This window comes from Scomber scombrus, chromosome 4 (genome assembly GCF_963691925.1).
Source record: "Scomber scombrus chromosome 4, fScoSco1.1, whole genome shotgun sequence".
NCBI classification, from domain to species: domain Eukaryota; kingdom Metazoa; phylum Chordata; class Actinopteri; order Scombriformes; family Scombridae; genus Scomber; species Scomber scombrus.
In genome coordinates this window covers 9,551,072-9,574,283 of record NC_084973.1, presented here as the reverse complement: position 1 = coordinate 9,574,283, position 23,212 = coordinate 9,551,072, and the positions used below count along the sequence as shown (strand labels likewise).

The 23,212-nt window shown below is 41.5% G+C and overlaps 1 protein-coding gene across 4 annotated transcripts in view; it reads left to right on the top strand.

The window, feature by feature from the left end:
* Positions 1-512: 512 nt before the first annotated feature.
* lmx1bb (LIM homeobox transcription factor 1, beta b) overlaps positions 513-23,212 on the top strand; it is a 55,505-nt gene continuing 32,805 nt past the window's right edge. The window contains exons 1-5 of one of the 4 annotated variants that reach the window (XM_062417737.1): positions 513-744; positions 9,028-9,172; positions 10,046-10,167; positions 11,263-11,385; positions 11,927-12,113. In XM_062417737.1, the coding sequence (XP_062273721.1) occupies positions 9,120-9,172; positions 10,046-10,167; positions 11,263-11,385; positions 11,927-12,113 (485 nt within the window). In that variant the 5' untranslated portion in view covers positions 513-744; positions 9,028-9,119. Of the gene's footprint in view, positions 745-8,637; positions 9,173-10,045; positions 10,902-11,262; positions 11,386-11,926; positions 12,114-23,212 lie in introns of those variants that run through there. The other 3 variants (XM_062417738.1, XM_062417740.1, XM_062417739.1) reach the window with 3 other exon arrangements.

Here is a 23,212-nt window from a genome sequence, read left to right as displayed (position 1 = left end):
TGCAACATCCTACAACCATTTTGGTGTTAATAGACAATCAACATGCTAACATGGCCTACCTTGTAAATTCTGTGACCAGTGATTTTTTTTGATTTTTTTAAATCTTTGCTCCGCCCATCCTGGTTATCCCAGACCAATCAAAATGATGTTTCATATAAAGGAAATTTGTAGCAACAATGCAATAACATGTTTGGTGATTGGCTGCTAATATTTAAAAAACCCAAGATGTAAAAAGCATATTTGTCCCATTTTACCTGATGTCTCAAATTACCTGACTTCACCTGATACTGTGCTTCCTAATGAGATGCCTTCCATCAAGTGCATGCTGTGACAGGCTCAGCTTCCTATGAACTTGAACATGAAAAGCTTGTAAGAAAAATAAATGCACAAACCAATCCTGATGTTCCAAGAGAAACCGCCACACAGATTGAATGCAGTGAAACAATTTCTGTACCGCTTACCGGTTAACTCCAGCACTCTCTTGTCTCTTTGTTGCATGCTGACGTCATCACATGTTGGAGTGTCCCTCTGAGACATAAAGCAGGAGGTTAGACGTGTGGTCTTCTCCGTACCGCCACCTTAACAAGCCCCCGGGCTGCACTCCGAGGGGAGCCGCACATCAAATCTGTCTTTTCTTACCTCAGCTAGAGGTATGATGAGTGATCTCCCAGAGCAGGGATCCCCCTCTCCTCCCCCACACAGCGACTCCCCTCCCATCTCTCTCGGCCACGGCGGCCAGACCATGTGAGTCAAATTATTGTAATTGAGCAGGGATGTAGTCGGGTGTGAGGTGATCTCTCTCTTCATCCCCTCCCTCCTTCTCTCTCTGAGATATTTCTGCACATGTTGTGAAATGACCAGCAAGCATCTTTTTTCTCTCCCCCCTAACACTGCCTTTAACACAGAAATCAATTAACTCCTTTCAAGTCAGATCAAAGGCCCAAATCGCCGTCCAGGTCTCTCCACAACCTGTGGGACAATTAACTCTCCCTTTGGACAGCGACCAGGTTGGAGAGATGAAGGGAAGCTGTTGCCACTGTTCACATACGTGTGAAGCAGTCATAAACAAACAGGAAGTGATTGAATAGAATTACAACTAGCATCACCCTGATTTACCAGTCAGTTGTGCATTCATACAACGGGATAGTAGGTTTTGACTCCTCTGCAGAGGACTTCACGGTAAATGCAAAATATACCTTGACTTCTGCTCATGTCTAGAGGATGTTTGCACTGTAAGCCGCCATGTGGCTGGCACCGCGGTGGCACAACACAGAAGTGCGACATCAAACCGATCGGACACGGGGGGCGAGGGGAGCTTTCGTCCACAGACAGGTGCACTGACCCTGTCCACCCCTGAAGGTGCCACTTGCATTTTATTTGACATTAATGGCCGGCCAGCATTTTTTAACAGCCACCTGGATGCAATAAAGGGCCAGCTCCTGAGCTCTGGCTGCCCAGAGGATTTCCCAGCAGCTCCCATGGGACCTCTGGCTAGTTAAGATGTTTATTAAGCTGAAAGTGGTCCAGTGGGAAAACACAGCACTTCTGAGAGATTCAGGCCAGCAGTTTTCTTGTTAGTCGGAGCGCTCCCCCGAGGATTTGGTTTCTTTTCCTTTCAAACCTCGGAGGGAGGACAGGGTCAGTTCACGGGGCCGTGAGGTTGACCAACTGGTAACTAGGCGCATGAACCCAGGAAGGGAAATATCTAGAGACCATCAAGGTCAGCTTGAAGCGATTCCCACAGTTCCAAAACTGAGTATGTTAGATAAACACAACCTAGTTAGCTTTAAAACACAATAGTGTAGCCACTGTAAAAATTGAGGTGTCAAAAAAGTGTCTGATGGAAGCAGCAATAACAAAATAAAAAGTGGGATGTAGGGTTGCATCTCTGTGAGGTTTCTTCTCATTAAAAGACATCAGAACCAGAGTCATTACTCTTTCAGAATGATTGATTTTTACAAAACTTAAAGACCCCCTCTAGACATGATTCAAGACATAATAATACTTTGCTTGAAATATTAATATGCAACTAATATGTTTTTTCACCTCATCATTTTTATCATTTATCTCCTCCTTTTCCTTCATTGAAAAATCCAGAATCTAGAAAATATTAATTTTAGAAGTTTAACTAAGAAACACAAGATGTTTCCTATTTCACTGAAAAGTCCGTACTCAGTTTATGTGCACTGGAGACCTCAAGTTTCCACACTTGTGTATGTTTAATGCTGAACCAGGATTGGCTCGAAGCTGGTTGTGAATTAATGATCTTAGATACACGCCTTAAACTCCAGTTTAAAGAGACTGCAGAGAAAATTTCCACTTTCAGCAGAAGAATTTGAAAACAGCCTCCTCGCGTCAAACTCTGCAAAGTAAAGTAACAATAATCAGAACACATTTTTGGGTGTAGGGGGATTTCAGATGTTAATAGCAGTGATGATTGAACCTTAAATGCATTTTTCTTTCTTTCATAATTGAAATTTCATGATTAGGTTTGAGAATTTGAATGTTCCCTCCGTTAAGATCATGATGATGTTAGTTCTGCCCAGAGTTTGACAGATCTTGACCTCACTAAGTTCTGGCGGACCTTTAGTTCAAAGCCCCACTCTGCAGCCTCAGGCACTCTGCCCTACTAACTTCAGTTAGCCTGTTAGCCTTTGTTTTGCTTTCTAAGAGACGTCACCCACACTCTGCTTAGAGTATAAAATAAATCTTTGAGGATTAATGTAGTTAAAATTGCAACTTTACAGCTCAGCTTGATAAATATTACTTTTTTATATATATTTTTTCCTTCTCCTTTAATTTTGAACTTTCTCATGGCCAAACTGCAGAGCCTGTGGCGAGAACATTGTGAACTGAGCAGCACGTGCAGCCGGTGATGGGTTTTTAGTGCTCTCTGCCTAATGTTCAGGACAGATTAGAAATGTTCGCCTGTGACAGATGCTGTCTAGATCTTCACTACCAGATCCACCCAGCTGCAAAACATCTGGTGGATTTCTACCTTTTCTCTGAAGTGCGGCCTATTAATGACACACTTGCAATCATACATGCGTGTGCGCACACACACACACACACAAAACACATCCAGTGTGTTTGATTGAAACAGAAAAAGAATAACACTTGTGCAGCGTTTCCTTATGGTCAAGCCAAAATAAGAAATGTCTGATTATAATGATGTTTTATTGCTGCTGGCCTGTGTAGCCACATTTTCTGCGTGTCTCCTTTGAAATTATTCACTTCTGTTTTTAAAAAAAATCATTTTTAGTCCCTATCACTGATCAAGCAGTGCATGTAACGCCTGGATTAAAGCCAGTCGTAGGTACTGACTGCTTCTACCGATATGTCATTCCATGTCATGTCTTTTGCCATGAAAATGGACCCATTTAACTATAGCTCAGTATCACAGCCAGTATATATGTAGATGTGTTTAGAATATCTTTCAATACTTCAGCCACAAAGTCTGCGAGCACATGCAATTTATTCAGCAGACACAGAATTTATGCATTCCACATGAGGAGCGGGTCGAGAAGGCCTACTCTTGTTGTTAATGGCACACATCCTAAAATCATGCTCCTGGCCTCCTGCAGCCTCTAGTTTTTTCTTCTTTTTTTTTTTTTCTTTTTTTTTGGTCAGAGGAAACATTATTTTTACGGAGACAAATCCACTGAATAACATGATCATCTGATGAAAGGCGCTGCAAATCTTGGCCGAGCTGACACACTTTTTTTGCTAATGATGAAAACAGCCACGCATGTAACAACAAATGCCAGGTTCTCCGCTGTGACGGCGACAACTAATATCAATCGTTTCTATACGCACATGGGCCAACGTTTTTTAAGTTTCTCAAAGGGGCATGCCATTGTTTTGTTTCTGTGTGGCTCCTCCACTCAGCGCCTCCGCGTTGGTTATTGGATGTTTCTTTTTGGAGAAAGATTTAAGATTCTTTAGGCGCTCATCAACAGTTAGAGAAAGTCACAAATACATGTGGGTGTGTGTCTCATGGAGACATTTGGAGCCCAGGTTTTAATTTGGCTTGAAATTACCCTGCAGTAAGTTGTTCCTCATGTGTCTGAACAGCTTTGGCTCACATGGAGACTTGTTTAGCCATCGCCTGTGCGTGAAGTTAAACAGAAGGGAAGGAGAGATCCCCACATCACAGAATAAAAAGATTTTGTTATTGCAGGGTTTCATAATGCTTCATCTGTTGCCATCTGTGAACCAACTTTGAGCAACTTTTTAAAAAATGTTTTGGAGATAATCCTTTGGGGGGGAAAAAAGGAAAAATATTCATTGAACTTTCAAAAGTCATTTCTGTATATTATTATTGTATGACAGGATGTAGAACAGACCTAATTTGATTTATATATTATATGTTATTACTTCACTTAAAACAACAAATTGTATTGGAAGAAGAACTCAAATGCATAGAAAACCCTCCAGATCATTGCGAATCAATTATAGTAAGAGGAAGAATGTGTTATTGTATTGTTTTGTCTGTCAGATTGAAAGTATTAAAAACACCAAATGTATTAGCCATCAGTCATGGCAATATGATAATAATAAGATTTCAAAAAATAGAATGAATGCAGTGTATTTAGAGAAAGTCTGGATTGAATGAAAAACATATTATTTATGCCTGTTTATCCACAATATGTTATTGTTATGGTAAACACATGATTTTCTAAAAGTGGTTATCATTGTGCTAATTTAGCTTTGACATTAAATTATTTCAGATTTTACAGCTGCACCAATATTGTGTATCGCAACTTCTACACAATACTTTTACAAGTCTCTTTTACAATTTATGATCTCCCTCTATATATAATAACTTCCATGTTTACTGTTGTACAAATGAGGAAAAAATATAAGGAAATAATATAAAAACTAGACAAGGTATTTCTGTATTTTCTTCCCTTCAGTATACATATAAAAAAGAGAGGAACACAATAATTATACAGGACATTTAAACTATGAAATTACCTTTTATAAATGCTTTACTAAGTAGTTAAGAATTTATAAAATGTTTGTCCTAATACATATTAATTTATAATTTCAAGATGAGGATTTAAAAAAAATGTAAACAGACTTTTATTAATTTAAAGTTTTGAACAAGTATTGAACAAATCCAGCATGTGCTTCATTGAAAGTTTGACATATAATAATGCATAGTGTTGATGTCACCTGATAGGATAATTTGATGTTTATTTATATATTTAATGACTATATTTACAGCACTAAGTACTCTGATACCAATTTAGATTAACTGTATTTTACTGGAGCATTGTTCAGTTGCGGCGTTTCTAAGGACAGATATATGAGGAGCAGGCGAACTTGTACTGCCTGCTTTTGTCCAGCAGGGGATGATGTTGTAATTCAGATAGTGTGTCGGATGGGTCTCGGATAACATCAACATACAACTGTGAAGTAATATGTATTTAGACTGAGTCAGGGGAGACCAGGTGCATAAATCTGACTGCATCCTGGATCACTGTCATCAGATGAGCTGCTGCTTCACTGTTCCTGAAGAGAAATGAGTCTTTAGACCTGAGAATGATAATAAGTATAGTAGTAATCTACTGAAAGAGAGAGCAAACTGAATACATTTAACATCATGTGTTATTGCCATCGTGTATTTTTCACAAGATTTTGATGAAATAGTTCTTATTTCATTTTAACTTATTATTGTTTGATAAAAGTCCCGAAATCTTTCATTTCCTCAGTCATGCAACAACTAAACATTATACTGTGAAATAAATGAAAAACTGGAGATGAGTAGAAAACGTTTTATGCACTTTAAACACTATTTTATACGTTTTACATCAATCGATCCATTTATCTATTACAGAGACTTGCTCTTACTGTTCTTTTAATTAGTTACAAGAGTTAGATGTGTAATGATCTTTAACTTAAAGTCCTGGTGTAGGTGTATGGATTTATTTATATTAGTAGGAATGACTCTATTAGTAGTAGTAGTATTAAAACTAGTCTGTTATTATTGCTAGTGTTGGCTTATAGACTGTCAGTAGTTTGGGGATGGGGCTATATTGTAAGAAGAATTAAATTACAGTTGAGTTTTGCTCCATGCGTTAACAAACAGCACAAACAGGTAAACAGTTTTACAGACTCTCAGTACCATTTCAAACTTGTCTGTCAGCTCGCTGTCACACAGGAGCCCGTCAGGCCATCTGTCAGGAACTCAATAAATTTGTCAGTGGAAGAAAAAGCTGAATCCAATAAATCATAACATAAACAAATCTAGCCATGGGTTGACAGTGCTGCATTATACTCGGGGCTTAATCCTCGGGGAGTCGGGATTATCCCGCAGTATCATTCTTTTGGCTGTCTCAGTGAGATAAAAAGGGCCATGTGGTTCAGGCGGGATAAAAGCAGAAATATGTGAGTGGATGAGATGAATTGGGATGAGGCATAAATAACTTCTCTGTTTTCTCTTGTTTAGGGAGATAAAAGTGAAATATTAATATGGAAAATAACGCCTGTATAAATATACAATTTTTTTTTACAATGACACATGAACCCGATTTGTGACTTGTTTTTTTTTTTTTTTTTTTTTTTTTTTAAATCAAAACGAGTTGTTGAATTTAGTATTCAGGAGCCCACATAGGCCTGCGGGCCCTAAATCTCCCCGGCTGTTTGTTATTATAACACAGCACTGCCTTCTCTGCTCTCTCTGTGCGCAATCACACTATTACAACATGCACGGTTTAACGAAAGAAGCTAAACAATAAAAAAAGAGAGAAAATGGTGGAAAATATTAAGTCTCAGCAGTTACAGTTGAGTCGTCGCAATTTGCCGACGTGCAAACCTTCAATAAGCTTCACTGTTGATCCTCTACCGACCAGCGGCTCCGTTGACTTGATGAGAAAAGTGCTCAGTTTATATACAGCCAGACAGGATTTTTTAAAGAGAAGCGTCCATATGAGAGAAAGGTGAGCGGGTTTCAGGATAGAAAAATAGAACCCCCCCCCCCCCCCTTATTCCTTCCCAGTTCCTTGTCTGTGTTCAGGATCAGAAACTGCCCTGCAGAGTGTCTGATTGTAAGATGCTCAAGCGCAACTCGGGGAGCAAACAAATTAGGAGTGCCTGTATATTTTTTTTTCTGTCATTCTAGCATTTTTAAAGCATCGTGGAGAGCTTAGAAAGACTCATTAAAAGATCAAAGTGAGTTCATTATCAAAGTCCTCTAGCCCTGCAATTTAGGGAGCCATTACGCTCATGGTTTGCTGAGTTTCTCTTTTAAGGGATGTGAAGAGTTGCTCACTGTTGAAGTTTGTTTTGCAAATGCTCATCGACGCGCTTTGTTTTGCGCATAATTGAAAATGCTCCAGTGTTCAGCTGAAGCAAAACTGTACTGCTATTGTGTAATAATAATGATAATAATAGTAGTAATCATAATAATAATAATGATAATAATAATAACGATAAATAATACTAATACTGGCGCGTATTAGAGTCCACATATTCAGTTAAATATGTTACTGTTTTAGTTTGCACATAGTTATTTTTCCAGGCTTTGCAGTGCATCAGCCTGCGGGTGTGCACATGCAGAGCAGGCCTGACACTCAGCTGGAGCTGTGTGACTTATTGTCTCGGCTCCAAAATGAATGCATCCTGCGTGGCTCCTGACCGCCATGATGGAAATGTAATTAAAGTAGAATAATTATGTTCCTACCTAAGTTTTAGTTGGATTGAGGCATTTGTTTCGATGCCATTTAAAATTCCACGCCATGTTTAAATAATTCAATGTATTTATTGAGTTTATTTATTTATGACCAGTTATGTTCAGTTTGGAACTATTTTTTTAATCTCTTCTGAATCCGGCTACCTTAATGCGTCATTACGCATTAATGTAGCCTGACGCGTTAATGAAGCATTCATTTAGATTAATCATTATTTATTAAATATATTTTATAACCTAATTAACGGTTGTAAGTTCAAATAGTACGCCTGTTTGTTTTTTATGCACTTTCTTTCAAACTTTCTCCCAAATCTGCCGGGTTTTCATTTCTAAACAGATTTTTGTAAAACATTTTAGAAAACATTTAGCTGTTAGAATAATAATTTCGCTGTTTCCGACATCATTTCTGCATTTAAAGTCTACATCGTTATTTGTTCTCTCCTTGATATCCAGAGTCGTTTTACTTCTGGTGAAAAAACATGAACCATGCAGCCTGTATTAATGCGCGCTGCTCTAGAAAGGTGCGTTATAATGGTCTCTTACCTTCCCGCTGGATGCAACAGTTCTGGTCGCTTTAAAGTCAAATTGCTGAACTTTTGGGACCAGTTCTTTCAGTTCAGAACACCTGCTGCAACGTTTGTGTGTGTGTGTGTGTGTGTGTGTGTGTGTGTGTGTGTGTGTGTGTGTGTGTGTGTGTGTGTGTGTGCGTGCGTGCTTTTTTTTTAACAGAAAGTGAGGGAGGGCTTGTCATGTATAGGCTCATTAAAGCACCGCAGGCTAAAGTTGGCGGATTGATTTATTGAATGAATGTTTGATGTCCTCATTCACACAAGTGACCTGCGTTGGTTGATAACCGGAGAATGGTTGGATGGTTGGGGGTGGGGAGGGGTGGTGGGGGCGCGGGGGGGTGGGTGGGGGGGGGGGGGGGGGCAGTGAAGGAGCACAGGGTTAGGCTACTACTGGCTTTATATGTTTGTTTGTTATTTTTTGACGTATTGATTATATTGTATTGATGATGCTCAGCTCATAATGCTGCTCAGCGGTCAGATAATCCAATATAGTGCAAGGCAGAGGTAATTGACCCCATGCTGATGGAAGTGATGGAAATAAGGGGGAAAGCTAAGCCGGGGGTGGATGACTTCATGACTGGCGTGGACTCACTTGAACAGAGCAAGTGTTGCTCTGTGTCACTTAATGAAACATACACAGACTCCAGTATTCATATATCTCTGTAAGCATTTCTGTGATTGGTATATGCTTCTTAAAAAATAATAATAAATAGATGAAATACTAACATCTCCTCTGTGTGTGTGTGACTCTCCTGCATCCCTCAGTGGAGCTCAGCTATTCTCGCAGTGAACGGCAGAGGGCAACGCCAACAATCTGCTCTCTGTTTCCTCAAACTGGGCTACAGGTCATCGCCTTGATGCTTCACAAAGGACATCAGAAACAAGACGCAGCCAAGCCTGTGGACTCAAGGTAAAATTGTAGAGACACAATTTGGGCATTTGGATCATGTCTTCCATCATTTCATAAACTTGCTTTGTAATAAATTGCGTGAAATAAAGTTTTTTCTTTTATTATTTTATCATTATAATTTCCAGAAACATTATTATTAGTATTGTTATTTATTTATTCATGTATTATTATTATTAGTATTAATATTTTCATTATTATTATTTTGAGTAGGCTTGTCTTCATCATCGAAGCAGCAGGTAGTTTTTTTTTTTCATTTATTACAATTAAAATAAAGCTGATGAAAAATCTGATCATACAGCAACACTGCTTTCCTTAAACCATATCTTAGCTATATGTTATATGTGTCCACTCTTCTTTTTTTTTCTTGCCTGGGCCTGTAGCTTCTTCATCTTTTTTTTCGTCTTTTTTTTTCTAAGAACTTGATAACAATCAGCCTCTCCTGAGGTGTGACCTGGGAAGCAGCGCTCAGTCTCATTAGCAGCCCTGTAATTTCAGACAGGCCTCAGTGCAATATTCCTCAACAACACCTGCATGCAAATGTCTTCACTTTGACACACACACGCACACACACTCACACACACGTGTTGATAAAAGACAAAACATTGCACTGATGATTCCTGAATATTAGTTGTTTACATAACGCTCACGTTATCTTATTCGGATGCTCTGCGGATTTTTTAAAAGTATTCAGCAGAGGTTGTTTAGACTCTACACTGGGGCTCATATATCTAATATAATCAGCAGTTGAACAGCTGATCTTCAGCTTGCTATATTATAGCCAATGAAATACCTAAAGAAATTCTGATCCACGTTATTATTATTAGTAGTAGTAGTAGTATTGGTGTGTGTGTTTTTTTTTTCCCTGACCGAAAGATGGACAGGCATGGCCTGCAGTGGCCGCCTCAGTGCCGGACAGGCCGCTGTTATCACCGCTGATCTCCAGGTGCATCAGCAGCTTCCACTGGAAACAATGCACAAAAGAGCAAGGAAAACATGTGATGCTCCAAACACACAAACATAGAGAGAGAGAGCCTGTCTGTGCTTTTCATTGCGGAGAGAAATATAACAATTTCTCATAAATGTATTAGTTTTTTTCCTGTTTCAATATTTTTAGTTAAATTTCTGCTATAAAGAAACCAAATTGTAGGATTTCTCATTTTCTCAGAGGGTGCATGCTTATATAGAGTAGATAATAACTTAATAAAAGGGTTATTACACTTGTTTTATTGTTGTTATTATTATTGTAACGTCCTGTTGTTTTGTGTTGCCTCAGTGTCAGCTCGAGCCTGTGTTTAAAAAAAAAAATCATTTTTTCTGCAGTCTTCTTTGCCTCTGCGTGTGTGTTGTTATTGGACTGTGTGGAGCGCACTGTACTCTTCTCCAATAGCATCCCAATGGCAGTGAATGAGGAATGAAAAAAACGCGCAGCCATGCATGCAGGAGTGGGAGGATCCACTCGCTTCAATCTCGATCTCAGACTTTTGCAGCGACAGGGGCACAAACCAACCAACCGTCTCTGTACTTCCAAGAGTTACTGCCGGGACATCTATACGCTTCTCCTTATCTTTGGATTTGTTGTCAAGTGTTTTTTCCTCTCTGTTTTTTTTCCTCATCAGTGACAAAAGCAGTTATTTCTCGCCTGAAGAATTTTTTTTCTTCCCCGGCTTCTTTTCTCTCCCGTCGGCTTGAGGACGAGAAGATCAAGCTTCCTCAGTCGTGATAATAGCAGGTGACTGTTCAGAGAGTTTTCAACGTCTGTTGTTTGCTTTCTTGTCTCTTCCACGATTATCTTGACACATCAGGGATTCGAGAAGCCGCCTTAGACTGTTTTTTTTTACCCTCCACACTATTGTGAGCATCAGAGGCGAGTCTTTGCTACTTCTGTTAAGTTCATTTTCTTTTTTTTTCCTCCTCCAAACTGCAGGCTGTGTCACACGGAACTCAAACGGTTTCAACAGGTTTCTCGTCTGCGGTTCCACCTCCAGACAGCTTCTTTTTTTTTTTTTTTTGTTATTGTTGTTGCTGTGTCCAAATACGGGGATTTTTTTTTCTTGTCCAGTCTGACCGTATTCTTATGGATATTGCAACAGGTCTGGTGTCACTGGAGCGCCTCTCCGTGGGAGAACAATCCGAGACGTGCATCATGTTGGACGGCATAAAAATTGAAGATCATCCCCTGCGATCGGGGCAAGCCACGCTCGGAATCATGCTCGGTGAGTTTTCTTGTTTCACTTTGAGAAACCTCAGAAAATCACTGTGCACTGTAAGAAAGTGCAGGTCAAATATCAGACTGTTATTTGTGTCTGGATCCCACTGCTTATCGGTTTCCTGACATGTTTCTCATCTTACATCATTGCAAAACTGATAAAAGCTCATGGAAATTGTTAAAAACAGCAAATCTAATAATGTGGTCAATGTAGGTGTATGTAATAGAAGTGTGGTTTTATTGTGATGTAATTGTCAAAGTATCCTGACTGATCCATGCCTTATTAATAGGCTGGATGAGCGATGTAACGAGCAATGCCTGATTGGATAGAAAATATCTAATTCAGCAATTAAAAGCTGCTTTTTTATGTAGTCTGATATCACACACTTGAATGAACATCTATGGAGAGCTTGTTAAGGCCTGTGAGGCTTTGCAGCATTTCATCAGACACACTGCAGCCCGTGATTCAGGCCCCTGATGTCGCTTTCCCTGACAAGGCCCAGTAAACGCAACTCCTCTCCGGCTTGTCTTTTTTTTGTTGTTTCCAGGGACTGAATGTCATCATCCATCCGTGTGTGAAGGATGCCAGCGTCCCATCTCCGACCGCTTCTTGATGAGAGTCAACGATTCCTCATGGCATGAAGAGTGTTTGCAGTGCACCGTGTGTCAACAGCCTCTCACCACCAGCTGTTACTTCAGAGAAAGGAAACTTTACTGCAAACACGACTACCAACAGTAAGCACAATTTAGAGAAAAAGGGGGGACTCCTTTTTTTTCTTCTTTTTTTTGCGCTTCTTAAGATGCTTTGGTTGGTTTGCAGTGATTAAAAAAAAAGGCAGTGATGGCTGCGGCTGGCCCTGTAGGCCCCTGTGTATGTCTCACTCACGGTGCAAAAAATACCGTCAGAGCAAGTCATCCAGCTGGTGTGAAGCGCGTTTAAATTTGACAGAATTGATTCAAGTTTTAAGAAATTCAAAATAAATAAAAATGAAGACATGACAAACGAATCCATTGTCATGGATTTATTCTGCTGCGTTTACTTGTCTCTTGAAAATGGGAGAAAAAAAAACAATTAAAGCGCAAAATGAACAAGCGGAATTAAATCAGATCATTTTAATTCTAAATATTTAATTTATGACTTTGGAAATCTGGAAAGGTTTGCAGAGCGCGTGCACACTGGCTGGAGGACGCACGGACGCACGCACGCATTGGCGGTCATATATTCATGTCATATGCTTGGCTTTATATTTCTCACAGTGGCCCACGATATTTCCACATTTGTCTCACCACATCGATTGCATTTATCGTACCAAAAGGCTGCTATCCCACTCAGGCCCGAGAATGTGCAGGCGTACATTTCTCGCTTTTTATTCCGATCTGTCATTTATTTTACTGTTTGCATCACAAGGCCCCCCCCCCCCCCCTTATCATTCAAAACATGAAAAACAACTTTTTTTTCTATACATTTCCATACACACTGTAAAGCCACAGAGCAGTTTAGATTGATTTTTTTTTCGATCAGGCTCATTTTATAAATCTGATGCCTCCATTTAGCCTGACTCTCCGTTATAATTATTTGAACGTGACAATTTTTTTTTATTTTAGTCGTATTAATTCATTTTATTTACTTTTATTTTATTTAGTTCTATTAGATATGCTGTGTTTTAGCATTATGTTTATGGGACATGGCAGCTATTAGCATCATAATGAAAAACAACCTGCACTTCTTCCTCTGTTGAGATTATGTCTACCTGCAAGGCTCAACACGTTACTGTGGATTTACAAAGAAAATAATAATTAAAACTTCAGCTATTTATGCACAGACATCAGAAGAACACCCACACACACACACACACACACACACACACACACACACACACACACACACACACACACATAGTTTAATGCCATTAATCATCTACCACAGTTAAACTGCAAGTTTGACTGTTTGAACACATTTCAACTTTTTTTCAGAAGTCATTTTGATTTGAGTTGAATTACAACAGCAGAACAATATAATTAAATACAAATAGGTAAATTCATAATTTGTCTTGCTGAATTTTCAGCAATAAAATAACTTAAAATATTATGAATTCTACTACTCTATTAAGAATTTTACTAATTATAAATAAATGAGAATATTCGTGTGTTTATTGTTTTTTATAGTAAATAAATGCAATAACTAAATAAAAACAATACAACTTTTTCATTCTTAAATTACACTTATTTAAGGAAGTATTTTAAATTCGTTTTTAATTGCAGCTGTTACATTTTCCCACAGAAAAAAAAAATATCACACCCATTAGCTACAGAGTAAGATAAATGAGTAAATTAAGTTAGTAGATTATCACATAAAAGCAGCAGAGATGGCAGATATAGTGAGGCAAATATTGAGGAAGTAACAGTGCTGAGGGGTTGCTGTTTGTCCTGCGAGGACCCTGGGGTGCCCTGTGTTTCTCATCGCATGAGCGCTTTTCATGCTTGTCACTGAATTTTCAGCTTTTTGTGTCCGGCCTTTTTAACAATTCTACTTCGATTACTGGGACATTATGGCTCTCTGCTAGATGCCTCGCCGGCAACAAAGAGTTACATCTATTGCCATGTGTGCCATTCATCCAGCTTTGTGACAGGAGTGTAGTCCGCTGATAACAATGGAAAATTCATAGCAGTAACTATGGGATACCAGAGTCACGGCGTCACGGCTCAGAGGTGGCTGGAAGCTGAGACAGTCCGGCAGAGGGAAGGATCTCTTTCTCATGCCTGTTTCACCGAAGTCCTCTTGTAGTTTTTCTTCTTATTTGTTTTGTGTGTGTAAAGAATGAAGACAGAGATAAACACACAGAGACAGAAGGGGGTTTATTTTGCTTCCAAATAATATTCTTTCCTGACATTTGGCTGATATGCATTTGTGGAGCCATATTTGGTACATAAGTGACCGTCTCCCCCTATACTTTTTCTACCTTTGGTATTTTTAAAATGCTGTGAGCTTGTGTGGCACGTCCGATCATCCCAGCCAAACACAACAACCCGCTGGGTGCCGTCCTGCTCTCGCACACTGTTATTCATCACTTCTTTTAATTCTTCACCTTCCCTCTCTTCCACTTTTTTTTCTTTTTTTTTCTTTTTAGTTTGTTTTTACTCCTCCTACCTTAAAAATCTAGCTGGAGGTTCCCTCCATCACACAGACAGAAGGATCCCTTTTTTCTGTTTATTTCATTTGCATTGACGGGATACTTAAAGATGTAATTGGCACGTTTTTGACTTTTATGACACCCATTTAAGATGCATTTGTCAGCCCACAAACTGCTTTGGGCTGTGAGGAGAGCTCCTAGCCTTACAGAGGTCTACGTGCCTAATTACATTCCAACAGCAACTGATTCATGCCCCGTAATCAGCTCTCACTAGCTATAATAAATCAAGGAATTGGCAAGCAGTCTTTTTTCACACCTTTGGAACAGGTTTAAGTGCAGACGGGGGAAAACAATTGTGTACCGTGTTATTAAAACTCCCACCAACACAGTTCAGCCCATCTCGCTCCATATGGTGCAATTATATAGTAACAAGATTGGATTTTATTAGCCTTTATCCCATATGTTTTCCTCCTTTTATGTCATGCAGCTGACCCGTGTTTATCGTCCCTGTCTGGACATGAATAAACCGCAATTGGTATTTATGTGAATGAGAAATGTTTTTTGATGGCTTTCATTTTCCTGCAATATTTAACATCCAAAGAGAGAAAAAATCAGATAGATATATTTTCTAAAGGGGAAAATAAATGTTAATATATATATATATTTTGGAAGAGGAGAAAATATAGAAATATTGCACTGCCTATTGCAAGAATATTTGAGAGTTTGATAAAATTAAAGCAAACAGGCACAGCAGTCAGGAGCCGTAGCCGTAGAGGAGGAACATGCTTGAACGAGACGGGCGGTATGTAAAAGGTAGAGTGGAATTACACCACCCCGAGAGAGTTTGTTGTGCCCTGGTGTTTGGAGGTCAATTATACATCATTAGAAAAAAGGAGATCTTTTCCCCAGAGGGACCTTTCCTCTAACCAAGCAGATGCTTTGAAAGGACCCATGTAATAAGCCTATCACTCGACCGAAGTGTTGGACAACACCCCTGTAATGGACTGCCTTGTTAGAAACTGCCATGGGCTCCATCTACAAACATAACATTAACTAACTATATTATCCACTATGCAGCTGATGCATAAAAACTTGCATTCCAGTGTGAATTTCTTCCACACTTTACAAACTTTTACTCTCCAGCAAAATATTATTTTTTGAATATATATTTGTGACTCATCCAAAAACATCAGCATGCAGATTTTTTTCCAAATTTTTCAAATTCAGCATGTTACTAAGTAAATGAAATTCAGGTCACAGTAGTATGAGTAGTAGAAAAACACTGCAATGATGAAGCCATAAAAGTAGAGCTCCCAGAACCTGTCTCACCTCCCGTGTACACCGGGCGATCCCCCGGTGTGCTGAGAGGTGCTTTTTTCCAACTGTTTGGAGTGCCCTCCTGTGAAATTGTTGTTTTTTAATTAGCTGTGCTAGGGACGCTGCAGCAGTGTGCTGGATAGATGCTGACGGCTGGGTTTCTGTGTTAGCACACCAACTGTGTGCGAGTGTGTGTGTGTATTTTACTCACTCTAGGATACTCCCCACGTGGCCTGGCACTTTGCGAACACTCATACGCACCGAAAACATGACTAAAAAAATAAATAAATAAAAATGGATGTGCTTTGTGTTGTCAACCCAGCCGGGTAGTTTTGCAATTAATTAAAGACTGTCCTTACTCCTGCTAAAGTATTTTAGAAAAAAACAACCAAGCAGCTCTGCAGGCGGATCTGTGGATGTTCGCTCCCTTTGTGGAAGACTTCCTAGCACTCAGCTTCAGTATAGCATAGCTTATAGTTGTTGTTTTTTTATCATTCTCCCTAAAAAGGATAAAAAGGTGTCTTTAGCCACCGCTCTTGGGTAAATAAAAGAGGACCTCTATAGAGAGACAAATCTAATGTTAGAAACACTAAGCTGGATAATATTGCTTCAGCTTGCTGGGATTTTTAGTGCTCGGCAAGGAGCTAGCTGAAGCTGGCCCCGTTCCTCTGCAAGGAAGTATTGGGTTTTATGTCAACATGGCTCGGCCTGTCCCAGCAGCACACTAGGATGCATCATCTGTCATCTCATGGTTTGCTAACTGTTCCCCCCAACACATTTAGACCCATTAAAAGACCTGTTGGAGTGGTATTTATTTGCATCACTAGCTACATCCTAAACACTATCACATATAGCTTCTTTGAGTGATGATATTTGATTTAACCATGTTTCTTTTCATGAACTTGGGTACATGTATATGTGTATATGAATAGCGCTGTTATCAATTTTATTCCAGCTACATCCATAAAATATCCAGCAGTCTTTTATCTTTTTTTGTTATAATACTGTCAGTTAATCTCACATAGAGTAGTTACAATGTTAAATCAGGTGATTTTATTAAGGTTTATTTTTGTAAAGGCATTTCCGCTTTATGTTTGTGTGTTTTAGTTGGTTTAGTGTGTGTGTGTGCGTCTAATTGTGTGTATGTGTGTGTGTGAGTATGTGTGTGTGTGGGTGGGTGGTGGTGGGGGGAAGGGGGGTTTCGGGGGACTATAAGTATACTAGTGTGTGTATGTGTGCGTAGCAGCAGTTGGAACACAAAGCACTTTGCAGGACGCTACGGGAAGCCACAGAGGCTCAGCCACGGTAATGCCCATCACCACTTTAGAGGCCAGACTGGTGGCGAGGGATGTGGAAAGAGGTCTCTGTGGCTTTGTGTGGGGGAGCTGTAGTGCAGGGGAGGAGAAGGATCTGCAGAGGGATCTGCCTGGTGTGCTCACATTACATTGGATGATAGCAGAGGGGTGCAGAGGAACTCAAGCATGCAATTTGTTGGTAGCCACAATTTAACCTCATCTCCTAAAGCCGGCTGTTAGGCAGCCAGTGGGACATGTCAGTCAATCGGCAATGCTAATCAGTGACGGTGGAGAGAAAGCCTTCGGCTCGGCAACGCAGTGATTTTCATTACTGGCTCCGAGTCCTCGGGCCTTCAGGTTTATTTGCACAGCATGACAACTCTTCATAACAAAAAGGAAAGCAACCACAAACCATTAAATGCAATTTACAAATTAGATTTTGGCTAAATCTGTGAAATACTGTAATGGGCTTCTTAAAGTAGCCGGCCGAGAAATATACAGACTCAGCAAATGTTTTCAATTTCAATTTGCCAGATTACACGTTAAAATCAGGAGAATGAACATTTTTGAAGTGGCTGGACTTTTTTGGGGTTTTTTTTTTTTTTTTCTGCACTAAAACAATTCATTTCAAATGTCATTTACGGGTTATCGGTGAAAACTGTGAGTTTTCCCAAAAATGATTTCTGTACATTTGCAACATTTCTAATTCCATTTCAGAGGCGTTTGTCTCGCTTTGCTCCTGTTAAACTGCCCGGGTTTGGAAATAGCCCACACTTGTTTCTTCAGGCAGCCTGGTCGAACGTGCATGAGAAATTGAGACATGGCCTCTGCTGCTGGCTCACAGTATCGCTGCTGGCCACCACTGTGTATATGTGATCCCACTCTGGAATGTTTTTCCAACACGTAGGCTTTTCACAGATACACTAGAGAGGACTGGCATCATAGTGGCAAGTGCTGCATTCAGACTGTTGTGTGCCCAAGGCTTACTCTCACACTCACGTCACACATTCTAGCTCTACATGGGAATGGGCAGAGCAGTGTGTTTGTCTACATACACCCCAGGTTTTGTGAGGGTGTGGGTGCATGTGTGTGTGTGTGTGTGTGTATGTACACTTGCTTCCTCTCTCTGCTCCTTTCTTTGTCTCTAATCTAAGATCTTTTTCCATTGCCTCACAATCACTCTTCTGTATTTTAAAGATACGTCTTAGCACATCTCTGCTCATCTTTGTCGCTGCACGTCAAATTTGGCTGTCTGACTTTCAGCAGTATAGATATTTGTACAGATAAGACAAAACACATTTCTTTGTCTTGTTTTTTTTTTTTTATTTTTTTTTTTTACCTCTTTTAATCTTCATCAAATGAGATTAGCCTTCCAAATACCGGTATTCCTGCCCAAAGTGACTGACAGAGATTTGCACTTTTATCATTAAGTGTGACACTAAGCTGGTCGGAGCTTTGTCTTGAATGGAGGGTCTGACGGAAACGGGGGCTCCTAATCCTTTTATTTGTGTCAGGCCCAGAAAGAGGGAAGAATGGGGCCGGGGTGGGATGGGGCTGCAGAATGCCACGGCCCTTAGTCCCCCTCCAGACCCGGCCTCCACAGCCAAGTGAGCATGAGACTCATCTTATGTGGTCTATGCACTCGAGCGGACGCATATACACTCACACATGTGCACACAGACACACACACAAACACACACACACACACACAAACACACACACACTAGCACATTTCAGCGTGTTCAGATGTTTGCCAGAGCACATGCACGCAAACATAAATACAATGCTTTAAATGCAAATGCACATGTTGGCAAACACACACACACACACACAGTAGCACAGTCATTTCAGAGTGTGTACCTGCACATAACAGAGCATGCGCATGTCTATGAGAGCACCGATTGCAATAGCAGGAGGTTCAGTCTAGGATGAGATTAATAAAGTTTGCCGGTTCCCTGGTCGAGGTCCAACGCTGGCTTTTGTCTGCGGCTCACATCGGGTTGTGGGGCTTCAGCTCCTTTGTGTGTGCACCCTTGTGGTAATCCATCTCCAGCGGGAGTCCCCTGGGGCACTTTATTTACTCATTCAACTGTTTGGAAGTCTGTTAGACTGCAGATCAGATGCAGTGAGACCAATGTGATTACTTTAACCAGCACTGCAGATTCCTGCCCGGCATCTCCTCTCACCCTGAGCTGGTGTGCTCTGCAGGTGGGAGGGAAGGGTCCACACTGGCTCATCCTTCTCTGTCTGGCCTGGTTTTAGGGCCTGTCCAATAATCTTGCAGCCTGTTATGAAAATTCTACATTAGGCAGTGAAGCTCCTGTGCCCACACACTGTAGAGCCGACTCAATTATTTTTATACAAGTTGCTTTTCCAAAAAAAAGGTGGCAGGTCTCTATCTCGGTAGATCATAATTCAGCACCACAAGCAAGTCTTGTGTCACGGTGTTAAAACTAACATCTATGTTTTATTGCAAACAATAGATACATTTGGCTATCCATCCATCAACATAAACCCCGAGCTACGTATTTGGGGCTAATCCTTGTGTTAAACCACTGCAGGCTGTCAAACTCTCTGAATTTACTCTCCGTCTCTCCCTCTGGTGTGACAAGGGAATATGGTTGAAATCAGCTGCCAGGACTAGCATCTAGCGCAAGAGCTCCCTAAACTCACTGTTTAGAACCAGCTGCTGATTGGTGATGGCTGCCTTGGCAAGAAAAATAACCCTCTGTATGAAAACAGTGAAGATTGGGTTTCTACGAGTCTGACTCACTCCTGTCCTCTCGGACCGGCCCCCCCACGGCAAGCCGGCATGATTTGTGCACGAGGTCCCGTGACCCATGGAAGCTTCAAAAAGCAGCGAGGGGAAATATTTGGATGATCCTGATGGGGGAGTGGAGACGTGGGAGGGAGGCAGAGATGATGGGGGGGCTTGGTAAAGAGCAGGGCTAACCAGTGTAAGGCAAGGCAGATGTGGAGAATCTACAGTGCAGCCGTGATGACAGGATAGTGTGTGTGTGTGTGTGTGTGTGCGCATGTGTGTGAAGAGTGCAGAGGATATGACATCCTGGACTCTTACCCCCACCCACACCCAGACTCCCACCACCACCACTCACAGTATCCATTGGGAGAGCTACACCACTACTACTCCGATCTGCATGAAAAAGGTGGCAAACAGTAGAGGTAACTGTGCACTGGGGGGGGGTTGGAAAGAGTTGAAATAGTAGAAGCATTTTATCATCAGGTACCATGCCATGATACTGATCGTCTGTACCCCACCCCCCTGCTGTACACCCCCAATCCTTTCTCCTCTCCCTTTGCCTTCCCTCTGCCGGCTGGATATTAATATTTCCTTGAAAGCGGCTACAATACATCTTCTTGGGAAATTCCACGACTCCTGAACACTGCAAAATGATCTGGTGTCTGTGAAAGGGATGGATAAGGGAATAAAACATAAAGATTTTTCAAAGTGTTTTCCGCGTATATGTGATTTTTATAGCGCTCTGCGGACGGGGATTTCTATTCGGTTCCCTTGATAAGAAAAATGTGTTGCTGCAGGTGAGGGCTGAGTTGTTTACTCTATTCATCAAAAAAAAATTCTACCCCCTCCTGGCTTATAGTTATTGTTTGATTCAACCTCACGGCCTCATAGCAACATTATTTATGCACAGAATCTGCCTCTGGGGCCAGTTCAATGGAGACCCAGTAGGTTGAGGCCGTGATGCAAACTCCAACTCAGCACTTAAAAACAAAACAAAAAAAGCTAATCTGCAGTCTGTAGACCGCCCCCAATCAGTCTTCGGCCTCAATGCTTGTCGCTGCCCCCTTCTGAGAATGGTTGGGTCGAGTGGGCCCGCTGACCCCCCTGGGTGTCTGTCTGCCTCACGTTTGGCCCCGCAGGCCCAACCACACAGGGGGAGCGCCGTCCCAACCCCAGGCTGGAGTAGCGCTCTGAAACCAGAGCTCCAACGTTGTGTTGTGATCCCAGCTGGAGAGACAGCTCTGGCTCTGAGCGGAGCCCTCTCGCAGCATGCAGCCGGGGTCACCAGTGGCCTCTCAACCTTCATCACTCTACTGTGCTTCTGCGCAGCACCGACAAGGACTACATTATTTATTGACTCGCAGTCAAATGGTTCCAACGCTCTGTCTCGCAACAAATATCGGAGAGCTGAAGTTTTGATGTGGTCATGTTATCAATTACATCTAGCTCGAGAGGTTAAACATCCCAAAGTGTCATTTCTGTCGGCGCTGTGTTCTAGATGAATGTTTCACATGACGTTTAATGTCAGTAATGAAACACTGGCAGCCAAAATACAACGAGGCCTTCATCTGTTATGTCTGCGTTTGACGGTTTCGCCCTCACACTCGAATCTGTAAAGTAACCAGAAAATCTGGTCTTAGGAAAAATGCCACTGTAAGTGTTTGTGGTGTGAACGTGTCTTCATGTCTGTGTTTTTGCAGTTTCTTAATACCTAACCATGTTTATCTCATGGCATCTTATGGGTTCCAGCTTTTTACTTTTGCGTTTAATCGTGTTTTGTGCATTCCTGTGTGAACTGGCTCGCATGTGTGTAGCCGTGTGTGTGTGTGTGTGTGTGTGTGTGTGTGTGTGTGTGTGTGTGTGTATGTGTGTGTGTGTGTGTGTAGTGGGTCTGTCACTCAGCCAAGCATTGGACATGCTGTTGGCAGGCGACACAGTCTGTGGATTCTCCTCTTGGTCGTGCTGCTCTGGAGGCAGAAAACGGTGCGTGCCACCCAAACCACCAGCCACCCCCACCTCCCACTCTCTCTCTCTCTTTCTCTCTCTCTCTCTCTCTCTCTATCATCGGCCAAGCGGCCCTCTCCCTGCTCTCCTTGCTCTCCTTTCCTGGGCCCCAGAGCCTGGGCTGTGGCCTGTGGATGAGTGCTACATCCTGGCTGTCAGCACAGGGGTTAGCTGGGGATTGGCCTGTGGTGGAAGCGCAGTATCACGGCCTGTCTGTCAGCTCCTCGTTCCACTTCCTCCCCGCCCCTCAGCGCGCTCTGCAGTCAGTGGCACAAACATACGTCGGAGTCCTGCCGGAAAAGCGGAGCTGCGACCGACTCAGATCACTGGCTTGAAAATGAAAGCATCACCCCTCAGAATAGGCATATTCATAACCATGCCAATGAAAAGGGGCTGTTTAAAACCTGTTAGTGCTCAAGTGTTGTGTTTTTAAACAGACCATGAAAGCTTTGACAGATGGTTTACTATTTCACCCAGTATTTCATTTCAGGTACTTTTGACTGTCACTCTCTGACTTCCGAGGAACGACCATTCACCCGCAGCATGTATTCGCGTACAGTTACGTCTCCCTTGCATCCTTTTTTTTTTTTTCTGGCAAAAACCCCATTCCCATTTATCAGATTGATAAATGTTTCCAAAATGTCACTCAAAGTACTTTATAAATCTTGTGGATCAGACTGTATACATCCCAGCCAACATATAGGAGCTTGTGCGTACACATGGAGCCGTACCTTCACTAACGTCTGAGGATCACATTATCTGATACATACGCAGGTACATACATGCCAACACACACATGGACACACATCTGCGGCCCACATGGCCACGGACAGGCCTACACATGTCAGAGGATTTGCGACTATAATCAGATTAATTGGTCCATCTCTGCTTGGAAACATAGCTTTCAGCTGGATGCTGCTTACACTAACCAGAAGCCAGGCAGCAGGCGCAAAGGTCAGCGGGGTCACGGCACGCTCTCTCTGGCATCAGCATCTCTTTATGGCGAACATGCTCGAAAAATTACTACGAGCACTCGAGGCATCGTTCTGCCTGACAGAGGAGGAATTTCTATCTGTTTCCCGCGGAGAGTTCTGACTCATTTAAGCCGCACTCACTTTTAGTTAAATTTGTCACAGAGAAACTTTTTTTTTTCTTTCTCCACAACATAAACATGAAAGTTAGTGTGTTGCTTGGCAGAAGCCTCGGCCTTTTCAAAGACAGTGGCAAAACACGCTCGGCCTTTTTGCGACGAATATCATAAGTACATTAACCATAATCCTTTTTAACATTTTCCAAGCTGCATGCAGGTTCAGTGCGCGGTGTATG